Source organism: Petaurus breviceps, unplaced genomic scaffold (genome assembly GCF_028583685.1).
Source record: "Petaurus breviceps papuanus isolate PSGF00001 unplaced genomic scaffold, PetGlider_PUasm1.0 91133, whole genome shotgun sequence".
NCBI classification, from domain to species: Eukaryota; Metazoa; Chordata; class Mammalia; order Diprotodontia; family Petauridae; genus Petaurus; species Petaurus breviceps.
The window spans coordinates 52,528,880-52,546,410 of NW_027187419.1; the positions used below are offsets into that span (position 1 = coordinate 52,528,880).

The 17,531-nt window shown below is 32.5% G+C and overlaps 1 protein-coding gene across 1 annotated transcript in view; it reads right to left on the bottom strand.

The window, feature by feature from the left end:
• Nucleotides 1–221: 221 nt before the first annotated feature.
• Nucleotides 222–17,531, bottom strand: part of PSPC1 (paraspeckle component 1) — a 57,076-nt gene continuing 39,766 nt past the window's right edge. Inside the window, exons 7-9 of the mRNA XM_069080051.1 lie at nucleotides 6,506–6,563; nucleotides 3,115–3,284; nucleotides 222–722 (exon numbers count right to left, since the gene is read on the bottom strand). Coding sequence (XP_068936152.1) covers nucleotides 537–722; nucleotides 3,115–3,284; nucleotides 6,506–6,563 — 414 coding nt within the window. The 3' untranslated portion in view covers nucleotides 222–536. The remainder of the gene's footprint in view (nucleotides 723–3,114; nucleotides 3,285–6,505; nucleotides 6,564–17,531) is intronic.

The window sequence follows — 17,531 nt, forward strand, 5'->3', positions numbered from 1 at the left end:
CAAATGTTATGACTTCTTCAGATGTTTCACTATCTTTCAACCCCGTAATACATCAGGTATTAACCACAAGTCTTGCAAAGTCCAGTGCTACTTGCTAGTTTACAACTAAAAATCATGGAATCTTATTTTTGTATAGCTGACTTTAAGTTAAAGCAACCAAAAGGTTATTATTAGTACAGCAAAGTCAGGTAATACTTTAAAGGAGCATACTACTAATAATATTTCAAATTATTCAAAGTGATTTCTTTATTGAGATCAAGTATCTGCACAAGTTTTACAGTACGATCGCATGTTTATATTTAGCTAAAGTCACAAACACATTTGACTTTCACAATGATGAGCATCATCATTTCCACTCTAGACTACAAAGCTTATGTACGACTAAAGGAAAAAAAATACAAAAACTTCAGGTTTTACAAAAGAAACTTTGAAAAGACTACATTAACAATAAAACCATTTCTTTCAGAAAACAGGTAAAATTATAAAGGCATACCACTAAATTTTCTTCTCTCTAAATTGCAAGGACTGAAAGATTCTTAATATCTGCGACGTTTGTTAGGTCCTTCAAAGTTTCCCCCTTGGCTTCCTCTACCAAAGCCACCAGGACCACCACTTACAGGACCTACACCACTCATTGGTGTCTGAGGGGTTTCAGTACCTGTTCTACTTCCCATAGGTGAACCCATCTGAGATGGTGGTCCTTGGGAAAATCTATCATTATGCTATTGCACCACATAATAAACATTAAGTCCATTTAGAATACAATAAATATTAAAGTATGAGAAAATAATCAAAATCCCAAGTGGTGGTGTCATGAAGTTCAGCAGAAAGTCCAGCAGAATCAGGATCACACATAGAAGGAAGAAAGGAGCATTTTAATTAGTCTCTATGCAAAAGGCAGCTGAAGAATTACACATTGCTAATGCTTTGCCCCAATTTCATTAAACAGAAGAAAATTAATTTTTATGTGTGGTATATATTAACTTCATATTTAAAATTATTTCCTTCAAAAAAGACTTACAAGGCATTCTCTTGATCTAAGAGAAATCTGTATTTTTGAAAATCAACACAGCAAAAAGGAGGTAAAATATTTTCTAAGTAAATGGTCAAAAATAGTTCATTATATATTCTATTTAAGTAAAAATTATTTCAAACATCCTATGTAACATAAATAAAAGTCAAAAGCATATGGCATTTCTCAAAGATTACTGAAAAATTTATTGTACAAAAAACCTAGTAATTAGTAATATCTACATTAAAATCTGTATCACATGCTATCACATTTCTATGTAAAAAGAAAAAAAAACCCCAGCATACAACACATTAAAAATACTAATGCTGCAACGTAGTCTTGAATACTACCACGGCCTGGATGGAAAAAAAAAAAAATTTAAGAAGACCAAGCCAATTTAAGATTTAGGATTAAAAGCTGTCCAACTAACAAAAAAAAAAAACCTTAAAAATAGCTTTTAGGCCAATGAATACAACACTTGGTTCCTATATTTCTAGGTATATTAAAAGTTTTCTTAACACACCAATTATGTTTCATTATACAGAGGCATCATAGTACAAATGGAAAGACTGGACTAGGAGCCAGGAACAACTGAGTTCAAACCCTGCCTCAGATACTTAAAAATTATCTTAGGCAGCTAGATGGTACAATGGATAGAGTGCTAGATCTAGAAATCAGAAAGACCTGAGCTCAAATTCAGCCAGAGACACTTACTAGCTGTGTGACCCTGGGCAAATACTTAACCTTTTATTTGCCTCAGTGTCTTCAACTATAAAATGTGAATAACAACAGCACCTACCTCAAAGAGTTGTTGTGAGGATGGAATAAGATAATTATCTGTAAAGTGCTTTAGCAAAGTGCTTCGCCCTTAAGTAAGTTTTTTAAAAGAATTATGTGACCTTAGGTAAGTCACAACCTCTCTCAGCCTCTGTTTGCTCAACTGTAAAACAGGAGTGATAAGAGCAGCTCTACCTCAAACAAGATGATGCCTGCAACATGCTTTGCAAACTTTAAAGCACTATAAAAATACCAGCTATTATTACTGTAATCCATCACAACTTAAATGCATAAATTACAAAAAGAATCATAAAGTATAATATGCACTGCATCTGCATAAGGATATACAGAGCACTGTTAATACTACAAAAATGATGCTTCTGAATGGTTCCTATTTTGGCACAGGATAATCTTTTTTTTTGTGTTGATAAGAACTACCATTTCAGAAAGTCTGAGAACACACCCTAACCAATCCTGTTCATGCAAATTTCACTTATCAAATACATGTTTTATGTCTATAAAACTAAGCTAGAATAAACTAAAACCACCAACTAAATTATCAAAAAAATAATTTTTCAAAAAAAAATATACACATTCTGGTTACTATTCTGAAAATATAATAAAAATGGCAACAAATAAAATTAAAATTTAAAATATTTAGGCCACCCAAAGATATCTTCACACTCTTGAAATGCTTGAAAACATTAAAATCATATTCTTTAAAAACTGCTCAAATATAAGAGTAAGAAATTCAACAATAACATACAAACTACATGTCCAAGTAAAAATAGTCTCAAGTTATTCTAAATATTTTTGTTAAATTTTGAGTGTCTTCACAAGACTTAATTTAAACATATTAAGACTTTTTTGGCCTCACAACAAAAGTAAAGGCTACTTGTTGATAGATGAATAAAAATAAGGTCAAGTAAACCTCTTACAATACTCGTCCATTATTGTTTGATATAATGGAAAATGTTTTAAATGCGAGTGAAAGGCACCATCATATATGCACAGTAAAATGTAAAGATAATAAGATAATTTTAGTCTTCCTCATTGCTACAAGACTTCATTATGCAGATGCACAATACTATAGCACAGTAGCCAGTCTCATTTAAAGAAAACCCATTTGAATTACTACTTTCTTAACAATATTGAAATATTTTAACATTCTATAATTATTTTGCCAAATTTGGCTGCCTTCTCTCCCCCCCCCCCCCCCCCGGCCAAAAAGATGCCAAATTATGTTAAGTGTGAAGTTATCTTTGTTGCAGAAGTGTATCATGATATAGCTGAATAGAGTTAAAATAAGTTTTATGATACATTACCACTGCTCCATTATCTGGCATCATTGGAGTTCCCATATTTGCAGCTCCTTCTGGTCCCAAGGCAGGACCAGGACCCAGAGGTGGGCCAGGTATAGTTCCTCTGTTGTTCATATTCATACCCATCATTGGAGGAGGACCTTGGTTACCAGCAGGTGCTGGGCTAAACGCATCTATGCAAAACAATCTATACTTAGAGCTGTCCTATCTTAGATTTTACATGCATTTAAAATAAAGTATTTAAGAGATCTACAAATTGAATTTTTTTAATTAGTCAAAACCATTTTTCTTCAGGTTTGAAATTTAGCTATTATTTACTCTGAAATGGATTTTTTCCCCTCAATTATTGCCTCCAATGTAAAGAAAGCAAATTAAGCATCAAATTTATTGAAAAGTGCAGTGCAGCAAGAAACTTCCTTATTTAAAAAAACAGTAAACAGCAAATAGCATTACATGAGTTTCCCAATTTAATAAATTTCCAACAACTAGGACCAACATAATTGTCTAAGAGTAGTTAAGGAAGTTTAAAGTAATAGCAAAATACTATCAAGAATCTAACTTTATACATCATATACTATAAAAAAATATATATATTTAGAGGCAAAACAATGGAGGCAAATTACTGGGAAAAAATTCTCATTACCTTTCTAAGATATCTAACAGACAAGACAAATTTCTGACTAGAAAGTACCAAAAATAATGCTGTTTTTATGTAATTACATAATATTATTAAAAAACAACCTTTAAGTACAGCCACACCACAGTTCCAAACTAACAAGTGAATTTTGTGAATGATATGGGGAAAAAAATACTATATCCTACATAAAGCTTAAAATTTTTTTTTGACAATTTCAGGCGAGTTTCTAAATTTAATTTAAAAATAAGCGACAAATACAAAAGAAATATTGACATAACCAACTCATCAAAGGACCCACTTTTGTAAACTCTTCTTTCCGTAGAATCCAAGAAAGCATATATTACTAGAAATGTGTTAAAAGCTGGGGCTTGAAATTTTTATATTACATAGTTATTGTCATCATAATAGACTTGTCATAGAATTTAATCTCTAAGTGGGGTATAATAAATACCCCACAACTACAAAAGTACAAGGACTACATAGAAATATAACATTCTGTTTATTATCCTTTCCTTTTAAATACTGACAATATAGGCAGTTCCCAACTTACAGGTCAATCAAATGATACTGACATCCACTTTCCTTTATGAATAGCAGTAAAGAGGTTTTCAGGCAAGCCCTCCAAAATAACTTATATCAGTCCCCATATATAACTGACATACATTACAACAATATTAATATTAATTGTGGGTACTACTTTTAGTATGAATTTTTCTCATTTCTAGACCTATTAAAACATCCCATGTTTCAAAATTACTTACCATCCCCCTTTCCCCAGAGAGCTATAGTAAGAATAATCTGAACTAATTTACAAATTTATGATCTGAAAGACTGCAGTCACTGTCCTATTAACCCAACTAGAGGTATTTTCAGTTTAAAAATATAATAGTTAACCTAAATAAAGGAGAGATATTTCAGGCAATGTAAAGCAAATAAAAAAATAAAAACTCAGAAAACATGATTTAAACCTGCCACAGGATCAGATCAACTCCACCTAAATTATTATTGGTTTCCTCAACTTTTTCACTTAACTCTACTTGGGAGCACAAAGATTCTTTAAAACATCCAATTACTTTCATTACAGGTCAAATGACATTGGTAGTTAAGTCTCTTAAAGCATTAGGAAGGATGAGGCCATACATTCTGGTTAGGTTATACTTTCTAAGTTACAAGTAAGTTAGGAACTGCTTATATTTTAATTTTAAACAGAAAAAGTTAAGAAATCAGATTCTCCTTTCTGATAGCAAAGATCAGTCACCTATGTTGGTATTTAAGAAATGGAAGAACTGATAAAGAATCTTTTCTCCATTTCTACATTATTTTACCTTGTGGTACTAAAAGCAAGATATTTTTACCAAAGGGAAAAAAAAAAGCTCCTTTATAACAGTGAGTCCAATGAATCAAAATGCAATTTGATTCAAAGTTCTAATTGAAGTAATGGAATGTTACTATATTAAAGATGAAAGATTGATTAAAGAAGTCAGGAGTCAAATCTCCACCACATCTCTACGAGATACAACTAGTCAGAAGAAAGGTTCCTTAACAAGGAACTGATATGAAATATAACTAGCAATTATACACTGGCCATCTAAACTATATTCTAGAAACTCCTATGTCAAATTTACTAGAGATTTTCCTATTCTCCATTCATTAATCCTATAAACCTAGTCAAAATATATGAACACTTCAAGAGACAGACCCTCCTAGGTTTAAAAAAAGAGTAACTAGAAGTCCTAAGAGAGGTATTTACTTACAAAGATAGAAAATCTAAATTTAATACCCAAGAATAAAGGTTTTCTGGAAAAGATGTTAGAATTTATCTCAATATTTCAAGCAAACAAAATTTTCACTATCTCAGGTACCTCTGCATTTTCCAAGGTTATCTAATGTTAAAACCATGAATTTATAATGCAGTCATCTTAAGGTACTCTAATCCATAATGATCTCTCAATGAATTTTGAAATCAGCCTCCACTCAAAAATTAATCTTATTGTATTATTTACTGTAAAACACAATTTTTTGTTATTATATATTCTTCTTTCTCTCAAGCTCTAATGGAAAATAAAGTTCCCCTAGAGAAGGGTTCAATAATAGGTTTTAAATTAACTCTGGATGACAGATTTTTAATAAGCAATGACAATAGTGATATGATACAAGGGTACTTAAGACTCAAAAAGAAGGAACAAGGTAATTCTTGAATTACTATGAATTTAATTCAATTTGAAATTGAATGAATTCACAAATTCTCAGAAATATCACAGTAGGACCTGCTGGTCCCAATAGAAAACATCAAATAAAAAGGAGGCTGAATGTAAGACAACCATCTGAAACCCATTCCATAAAACATGGAAAGCTTAGCTAACGTTACCAAAAAATATTTGTATCCTTGTCAATTATAATTAATTTTTATTTTTTAGCAAAGTTATAGACTTAGCTTAATTGCTTCCAGGTTAGAAAAACTAAACTTTATAAAAATGAAAGCTTGTAAGAACTACTGACCCTACCCCCCACCCCCAAAATTGGCTGATTACTTTTAAACTTAAACAAAATGCATGGTTTCTTCTGGGCACATTACCTTAAAATATGTAACTGCCATTGAGTGTTTAAAAAATACACCTGATTTCAGTATAAACACAAAAGTACTAATTCCATGAACTTAAAAATAGTCTCTCACTGAAAAGTAAACACCACAAATAACATATACAGTCCCAAAGAATTTTAAGGAAGTTACAGAAGCCTTTTGCTTCAAATCCCTACCTCCCATGTTTATTGCTCCACGGGGACCCAAATCACCCATTCTCATTTCCTGTTCTCTCTGTAAGTAAACATAGTTGTCACAGTCAACCTATCGTTCTTATGATTTTATATTTCCCATCTAAAATAAAACAAAAGATTAAATTGGGACAGCATTTTCCATGATAAAAGTACAAAAAATATTTGCAGTTAATTACTATTAGAATCACTAAGTGAACCTAAAAAAAAAAATTCCAAGATTTTAGTATACATTATTATAAATGCCAATATACTGTGAACACTACAAGAATAATTTCATAAAAATGTCAACATCCTCAATTAGTTTTCCTACTGCTACAATGATCATTGTTTCTAATCACTCCAAAACTTATTTCTTTCTATCTTATATAGAAACCACCCATTACTTAGTAGTACTTTCCATTCCAAATCACAGAAGTGAAATTGGAAATCCTTGGTTCTATGCTTAAATTTAAAAAATTGACATATAATAAAAATATCCTCTAAACACTAATTTCAAAACAAAATCCCTTAAAATTTTAAATGAAACAGGATTTATCTCCAACTATCTTTTTCAGCTAAGGAGAATGATAATGGTTTTTCCCTCTAATAAGAGATCAAATGATAATATTTTAAAGATGGATTAAGATTTTCTTCCCCACTCAATCTAATGTTTTATTTCCAGCACTAAAATAATGTAGCCAACCACAATAACATGGGAATCTGTGGGTACTCAGCTATTGCAGAGCAAGTCATAGAAACACGTGATTAATTTTAAAAGGTACAAGAGAGGTACCAGACAGAAAACCATTCAAAAGGAACACTAGATGAAGGAAGGAAGGAAGCAACCAGCACACTTCCTTGCTGTGCTTCAGCTTTGCTGGATCAGCCTAGACACATGATAGGAATAAATCTTGCGGAGCAAACTTTTCTTCCTAAATATCCAGTTAATTGTCTAACATCATTCATGTATTGGGCTAAGCTTTTAGTCAGCTGCAAAATGAAGGAAACATTCGCATTTCAAACCAGTGATGCTAAATTTGTGTCATTTATCTATTTACAGAACAATTATCAAAGCCCTTTCATATTAGGCCATAAGATGGGCTTAATTTTTTTGTACTTGTAGCTACACGGGGCCAAAATACTTGAAAACCAGACTCCATAAAGCAATTCCCTTCAAAATTCCATTTCATATGAGAAATAGTTTAAAACATCAGTCATACTTAAAAGCTTCAGTATAAGGATGCTTACACATTTCCAATGATGCACTTATATGAGTTACTGCATTTAAGATGCTCTAATTTCCAGACATTTTCCTTCCATGAAAATATACCGGTAATAAGTATCAAATAAATACTCAATAGGGCCTAGCAGAGACTCCAACCAGGATCAGTCTATTGGTAGAAGAGCATGGTTAATACGTCACTTATTTAGCATCATAGAGGATCAAAATATTTTTCAAGCCACCATTTTTCAATAATAATCATAACTAATCATAATAAATCAATGAGCTTTTTAAGAAATATTTTTAATAACTTTCCTGAAGTATTTCCTTTCTAATTATTTCCTTGGATACACTGAACAACATTTAACATTTAAAGACACAATCATTAGGTTATAATGTGTGACTAAAAATATGAGACATTTAGCATTTTGATTTAAAAAGTATTAAATTGCCTGCCTTATAATCAGGGTCCTGCTTATATCATATTTATATCAGCTACCCCTGTTACCCAGAAGAGAAATAAACTGGAGATTAAATTTATCAACTCCTTTGTACTCCAAAAAATATAAAGTATATGGGCCTTATGAAAATAAACTTCTTAAGAATAAAAAGCTTCTTAACTTATAGTATGCAAAAGTAAAAACATTTAGATATGGGGGTGAAAGTATTTTTCATTAATTCATTTATTATTACTATTTTTAAAGTTTATTAACTTTTTTGAAAAATAAATTTCATATATTTATTTCCTAGGACCTAATACTGTCTTTGGTCAATCTTAAACCTATTATCAATAAGGACTCCTAATGACAGGTATTGAATTATATAAAAAATCTTGTTGCCTTTACATATGCTTCACACCTTAAAAAACTCATTTTCTCCTTAGACTTTTTAAACTTAAAAATTACCATCTTTACTTTCTATCTATATAGGAAAGACAGAAATATGTGCTTTATTCAAATTTCCCAGATAATATACACTTTTCTTATGGTAAAGGAACCAGGAGTGACTGCAATAATCTCAAAGTAGATTTGGCATGCAGGTCTTTAAACTGGTTTGTTTACAAAAGTATTCCCTTATGAAATTCAAATTTTGTTTTCAATGAAGATACAAATAGTAACTGAGTCATTATGCCCCATTACATCTAAGGATGTCCAAAATTAAGTCTTCAAAGTAAATAAGCCTAATTCCTGGCAAAAAAATTTACTGAGTAGAAGAAGTTTGGATGACAGCTATTTTACAGAGAATCACCCTAAGCAAAGTCAATAGTATATAATAATTAGAATTCTAAATCATTTTATACTTGTTTAATATACACAAAACCAAGAAAAAGTCAATCCTCCTTCTGCTAACATCATTTAATTAGTCCTCTTCAAGGCTAATGGCCACTTCTCTAAGTGGATTGCTGCAGGATACTTTTTGGTAACCTGGAAAGGGGACAGAGTACATGCATTGAGTTGAAGTGCTTTTCATCCGGGATGAATACCTATCTATCTATAAAAGAGGAAATTTCATCAAGCAGGAGTTGAAAATGTTTTTCATTACAGATAGGAATTTAAAGTCAAAGCTCTTCCTAATGTGCATTATAAAAAACCTAAGAAACAATTCTACTTTTAGTACTGAACCTGCACACACACACACACAATACATAAAATCTCAAGAGGCCTTTATCAACATTTTTTTATCTTTAGTACTTACGCTTTTCAAAGTTCATTAAGTAAGGAGGTAATCTACAACCCTTTAACAAACTATTAAACGTTTTTTATCAGTTTCCAATTCTCAACAGTGAGAATTAGATAAAAAAAAAAGACTGCCCTTTTACAATTAAGAAAGCTGTAATTAAAGAAAAATGCTTCCAAGGGGCACACAAAATCCATGCTGAAATAGCGAGCTGAGAAGAAAATTCAAGATTACAAGTTATTTACCAGAAAACATAATAGCTAAAAATAACTGGGCGGGGGGGGGGGAAGGGAGAAACCTCAAAAATAATTTTAAAGGCCATTTAACACTGCTACATTGTTGGAATTTATAATAAAGAGGCTGCAAATGGTATGAATGTATCAGAAAGATTCAGATATTTTTTCACCTTAACCCAAATTACTGAATACAGAAAGCATTCCCTTATAAAGCTACATGAACATCATTTCATAGCAATTTTAAAATCACATTTTGAATAACAAAAGCCTCATGTTAAGCAACTGAAAAGAGCAAAAAACTAAGAAAAAAAAAGAGCCAAACTTTTCAAATAGAATGCTTATTTGCAAAACAAAATGTCACAAACAAATCAGAATACTACATTGAGCAATTATTAAATATTTTGCTCATCTCCAAGCCTTTATTATTAACAGAACTCCCTCAATGCTACTTATTATAGGACTCTGATGAACAATATTAGCTTTTTATTTATTTTATAGGAAGCCTGTCTATAAAATTATGCTGACAAGGCTTAGGAAGCTTCAAAATTATTACTATCCACAACAAATCAGACTATTTTCCAATGTCAGTGGCAAAATAAAGTCAAAACTTCTATGAAATGATGGGCAAATTGTATGAATTCCCTATGCAGTAAAGAGACATTTGATGACAGAAAAAAAAATATCAGAGCTTGATTCCAGGGAAACTGTCTGATTTTTATGCTAGTGACTTAAAAAAACCTTTTATTAATATATCAGTATTTCAGGATACATTTATCTGAAATTAATACAGTCTTCACTTATGTAAAACATATGGTAAGTTTAAGGTACTTAATCTCCTTCTCTTTTCTTCTCTAAGGAATTAATATTTAAGAGGAGGAAAACAAGATCAGGACTACATTAGGAATTTGAGGTAAAGGAATAGAAATAGTAATCTTTAATAAGATCCTGCAGACCAGACCTATAAAGACTGTTCTCCCCCACCCACTTAAAAAACAAGAAAAATGCATCAGAAAAGAAAAAAGTTACTACTCTGTAATATACTCTACATCTACGTGAAGGAAAAGCTATTATTATTGTGTTAAAAAAAACAGGTAGATAATCAATAGAACTCACCTTTCTCATTAAAAGTTATCAGGATAGAAAATTCAGAAATAATGAATAGTAAACTGTGGGCAATGTTTTATAACCTAAAAATATCTTAAGTAAAATCACTGTACGTGCACAAGTCATAACACATCTATTTCTACCCAAACCAAAATTGTACATAGAAAATTCTTTACTTATCAAAATATTTTAAGGCCAAACTTTCTAAAAAACAAAACTTTCCACCAACTTTGGCATTATACCACCCCATTAAAAAAATTAAAAAGACTACCTGTTAATGTCTTATTTCCATATTGATATTAGCAATTCTATCTAATAAGATATAAAGAACCACTGGAAAATACCCCATACAATATGCATAAACCCTATAAAATAATACTCTAGACAAAGCCCGCAATTTGATTTGAAAATAATCATATTTAAGTAGTCTTAAAATTCATACCTGACAAAATGGAAGAGACAGACAATTCTGCCAAGCAGAACTGCATCTTGTCTTACCCCTACCCCCTACAAAAATAATTACTTACCCATCTACAATTTTTGACACTTGCTTCCTTGTTACACCCTGAAGGAGAAATAGAGCCACCCAATAGGAAAGAAACAGAAGAGGACTAAGGAGCTCAAAGTCAGCTATTCTGCTTGATTTTATAACATAAAAATCTAGTGTATTAATAAATAGGGAAATTGGGGCGGCTAGGTAGTGTAGTGAATAAAGCACTTGAGCTGGAGTCAGGAGGATCTGAGTTCAAATGGGGCCTCAAGACACTTAACACTTACTAGCCATGTGACCGTGGGGAAGTCGCTTAACCCCAATTGCCCTCCAAAAAGCAAAAATATATGAATGAATGAACAAATAAATAAGTGAATGAATAAATAAATAAATAGAGAGATTAAGGTTTTCAGTCAGTGGTAAATCAAAAGGAGAAGGCTAAGCACATGAATTAAGTATGTTATACATTAAGTTGGAGGCGTAAGGCTCAACTTTATATGCTACTTGGACTGAAAACATACTTTTTCTTTCAGGAAAATTCCCTCACATATTTATAATTCTGACATTTAAATTTCTCCATTAATTGGTTTATTAAAATAATTCTACAAAAATATTAGAAATGCATAGTCATTTCAATAGACAAAACTAAGGCTATTTTGTGGTGGTTTTTCTTCCAACCTTTTGATTATGTCAACTGAGTTTAGTAAATAAATCATCCACTTCCTGACACAGCTAAATTAATACTATTATCAAAATGAATTATTCTTTAAAACAGATAGCATATACCTTCTAAATATGATTATATATCAATCTGCATTCTGAAGGCAATGCTTATTAAGGTACCAAGTTACCAAAATAAGCTTAGAGTAGGAAAAAAAATCATTTTAGTAAAATTATGAGTTAGAATCAACCCTGATATAAACAACTGATTTAATATCATGAAGGAAAATAAGGACTACAAGCAATTTCAAAAACTAATTGATTTTTAAAATAATTCTGATGAATAATATTAATGGCTTGTTTTAAAGACAAAGATACTGTTATGTTCCTTATGCCATTGATATATAAGTGGTGACTATTTGAATTTTATCATATTCAGTTTCTTCTTAAATTTCAGTGAATTACTAAATGACTTGCAAAGACTGAGTTTCAAGGCTACAGTAATGTAAATGATTAAGATTATTTTGCTCTAGTTAATCAGGATGCAGGTTTGTAAATAAAAGGTGTGATGGTAGCTTATTCTGGACCACTTTCAAAAGAAATGAGAGTAATGCTATAAAAAAAATACAATTCAATGTACCTGGAACTGGATGATATATGCTTGTTTTACTTTAATAAGTAACAATATGACATTTGTTCTTAGCAATTATTTCTAAATAATAATAAAGAAACAGGAATAGTACATACCATAAAGGAAATAAATGGTGATTTTTAGCAAAATTACAATTCCATTAGTTTCAATGACTTAAAAAAAAAACAACCCAGTAGTTTACAAAAACCAACTCATGTGAAAGGAGCAGCTAGGTGGCACAGTAAATACAGCACCGGCCCTGGAGTCAGGAGGACCTGAGTGCAAATCTGCCCTCAGACACTTAACACTTACTAGCCATATGACCTTGGGCAAGTCACTTAACCCCAATTGCCCTGCCTCCTCCCCACCCCCCTCCAAAATCATGAAACAAAATCCACACCCAAATTATAAAATGTGACAAAAACTTATTTTCCCAAAGTGGTTTTCCATACAAGCATGCTTATAATAGGGAAGGAGGGAGAAAGGAGCAGACACAGTAGTAAAAACAAAAACAAAAACAAAATTTTTTTTAAATGAATCTTGTCCACATACCTTAGTAACAAAAAGTCTAAGTGGGGGAAAAAACACTTACCCACTTTTGTTTTAAAATAACGCCTATTCATTTAGCTATTCCTATAAATATTGGATCACTGTTACCCTCCCCAAATTCACTAGCCATCTTCCCACTATTCTCTACACTCCAAGTCAGGTAATAGCCAGAAAGCTTTCAAATTACCTTTGCAAATTACCATAAGAAATGACACTTGACAGGATAACTCAATTTCCAATTTAGTTTATAAAGTTAGGAAACTCTTTTCAACCTATGTTTTCAACTTATGTAAAGTAGATTGTAGATACATAACATACATGCGCACTACCACGCATGAGTATGTGCGCGCACACGTATGTGTGTGTAGAAATATTTTGGAGAAGGGGGGGGGGGTTCGTCTAGATCTGAGATTTCATTGGCATAATGCCTGGTACCAAAGCAGATTGTCACTACTCTTCAAACTTAATAGTTTTAAGAGATCAATTTGGAGCTTAAATGACTTACCCAGGTTCACACAGCCAGTATGAGGCAAACGGCAAGACTTAAAATCCAAGTATTCTTGATTCCCAAACTGGCTCAATATGCAACACTGCCTCTTAATTTGATAAATTACAGTGCCCCCAAAAGCATAAAAATATAAAATAGCCAAAGTAAATTAATAAATACTACTACTACTGCAATGTGTTTTTCTCTAAAAGAAAAATCATTATACGTAACTTCATAAACTAAATTGAATCTTAATTGCTAAATAGTTATGTTTTACAAGCAGAGGAGCATTACAAAATAACATCAGCCAACTATATCTGGCTGTAGTGAAATGTTTAAACAAGAATTTGCAATACTGATGAATGCTTATCCATAATTATGGGATATATCTGAAGTCAATAGATCTTCAGTAAAATTAAAAAGCCTACCCTTACTCCCCCCCAGCTAAGATTTGACATTATTCACAATTTACAACATAATAATACTATACCATCAACAATGGATATCCACTATCTACAATCATCCAACATAGCTTCTTATTCCTCTTAAATCTCATTATTGACTCATTAGGAGTGACACTATACATCTTCGAGTTTTAAATGCTGTAGATAATGTTGAAAATGGAAGAAAAGATGTTATATTTAAAACAGCCTTAGAAGGAAAAAACAAGTATTAATTATTTGAAAAGCAACATTTCCACAAAAAACTAGGCAACTTCAAATCGTAAGACAACATTACCACAAATCAAGTGAAATATTAAAGAAATGAATCCTTACTATATTATATTCACATGTAAATATCTACATTTTACAAAGGTGACCAAGTAATTTTTGAATTTTCTTTAAAAAGCCCAATTTCAAAAAGGAGGTAGCAGGTTTCCCCCCCCCTCAACTGTATAACTTGCAGAGTTATTATTTAAGCACTAAAAATATCCTTCCAACTCTTTGAAATAACCTGAGTGATAACACAATGTTCTCTGAATCGTCTTCAGTGGTGGTAAGCAAATCACCCAAAAGTAAGGAAAAGTTTTGTAAACAGTCAAAATCAATTCAGAAGTATACATTCTTAAGTATGTATTAAATATAAATCATGATATTATTAAAATTAATAAATTAATTATTGTTTTTTCTTGTATAGACTGTATGGGGGATCTGAAAGCAATTTGAATGAGCAATTACCAAGCTGTTTTAAGGAACAACTCTCTATATTCAAACAACAGAAAATATACTTCACATACATGGCAATTCTTAAGTCCTTCGTCATCCACATCATGCCCATTAATCTTGGGTTTCCCAAAGGATATGTTCTGCATCCCTTTTTCTTTTGTGACTTTATTTTTTCTAACTATGCAGATGATTCATAGCTAAGATAGATATCCAGATATCCAGCCCTAGCCCCTCTACTGGAATATCAGAAAAGTGGCCTTTTCAAAACAGAATTCATTATCTTTCCCCCAAAATCATCCTTACTGCAAAAATTCCTTATTTTTGTCAAGGACACCAACCACCTTTCCTCCAAGTCATCAAGATATGCAAACTTTTGTGTCACCATCACACAGCCACTAAAGTTCAGGCCCTTATTACTTATTATTCAGGCCTCACCCTGAATTACAACAGTCATCTTTGTAAGTGACCTCCCTAACTCACTTCTCCCTACCTACAATCATCCAACATAGCTTCTTATTCCTCTTAAATCTCATTATTGACTCATTAGGAGTCTTTCACTGGGTTTCCAATGAAATTTCCCTCAGACTGATTTTTAACTAGGCAAAAGAAACCATTTTCTGCCTCATTTCTTACCTAGGCTTAATTACCGATTAGGCATTGCTTCAGTCAAACTGAGACCTGTTAAAGACCTTAGCTTAAAAAGGCCAAGGTCTCCCACTTCATCCACAGCCATCTCCACTAGTCCTGATCTCTATCTCCCCACCAGAACCACATGGCTGCAAAGAAGGTGAGGATGGTGACGTTGCACAGCCCTCCCTCACTTACATCCAATTCACTTGCATGTCATGGCATCACCTCCTTAATGCCACGGTCCTCTTCGAGAACAAAGAACACTGCCCACTGGGGACCAAACATCCAGCTGGGTAGGATGGCTTTTCTTTCCTTCTTCTCTCTCCATAAAGGGTATCATACCCTTACCTGTGGGTGCTTTGCCCAAAGGGAATGTAAATTTTAATCTCTCAAATGGTTTTTCACCTTTTCTCCTAACGATATGCCTTAACACCAAATCACTCTGGCTCTCCTTGATTGGACAACAATAACTCCCAGGCCGAGTCCTACTTGGTCATTGTGTCATCATACAGGCCCAGGTTAGCTCAGAAAGAATGTAAAAATAACAACTGTTTCTGTTTTGGCCAGTAACCCAGAGGATCTTCCCCTCATTTCTTATTTAAGCCTTAATCAGTGAATTGTTGCTGCCTCAGTTAAACTGAGACCTGTTAAAGACCACAGTTTCTTAAAAAGGTCAAGATCTCCCACTTCATCCAAGGTCATTTTCAGTGGTCCTGATCTATATACATCTGGTCACTGAACCCAGATGGGAGGAAAAAGTCTGACTAGTCCTGTGACCTTGGGCAAGTTACTTAAAACCCAATTGCCTTCCAAAAAGAAAAAAAAAAAGTGAGACTGGTTACTTTGCACAGCCCTCCCTCATTTAAATCCAATTCACTTGATTGTCATGGCATTACCTCCTTGATGTCATGGTCTTCTTCAAGAACAAAGGACAAACAGCAGCAGCAGATATCACTATGCATTTTGTACTCCTTAAGATACAACATATCCCTATGACCTCTAGGATCAAATATCAAGTCCTCATTTCAAGAGTTTTCTAACTTAATCCCATCACCACTCTCTTCAGTCTCTTATGCTTTACTCCCTCTTCCACACACTCTACATTCCAACTATCCTGGGTGACTTGCTGTTTTCTCTCACTTTCTTCAAGACCAATTAAAATCTCACATTCTGTAGGAAGTCTATCCCAGGCCCCCAAGTTCCTAATACTTTCCGGAGAGTTCCTTCCATTTTTTTCATATATATCTTATTTGCATGATGCCTAACCCCCATCCATCCAATTTGAACTCAAGTTCCTTAAGAACTGAAATTGGTTTTGCCTTTTTTTTGTATTCCCAGTGTTTAGAACAGAACCTGGCACTTTACTAAATGCTTGTTTACTAATTAGGAAATGAAATTTTAAAGTAGCTTACCTACAGAACTTGATCCAAACTAGAGCAAAAATAAGCTGAAAGTCCAGTATGGAATGCTGATGATTACCAGAAACTAAATTGTATATATTAACAAAGGAAAGAAAAACTACAAAAAAAAAACCCCACCAACTCCCCAAAAATACCTTTATGCATACCAGATAATGGCCCTTATTAACATATATTTTAATTGCTTTGAAGTTTCAAGGTCTTCACACATTTAAGTGTCAGAAGTCTTTATTCTTCATTAAAATGTAATTAATGTCAATATACCAAAATGGGGTTTGCAGATATTTATATTTATTATTGCAAATATTTATATAATTGTAGTGTTATTTCCCAGAAAAAGTCGATAGCCATTCATTTTTAATGATAAATAAAAGTGATGAAATATAAGTTTTGCTAGTATTTGCTTTTCTTCAATTTTAGTGGAAGTTAATTGGACGTTAAAATTCATTTAAATTGAGAAAAATAAATTTAAATATATGAAGGAACACAAGACACTATAAAAAGTTTTTACTGTTTTGATTTTTAATTTAAGAGATAGGTAACATAAACCTTACCTTAAAGCAGGGAACTCACACAAAACAGACTCAAAAAACATAGGTACTGGGGCGGTAGATGGTGCAGTAAATAAAGTACCGGCTCAGCAGTCAGGGGGACCTCAGTTTGGTTCCGGCCTCACACATTTAACACCCACACACAAAAAAACTAGCCATGTAACCTTGGGCAAGTTACTTAACCCCAATTGCCCTCCAAAAAGCAAAA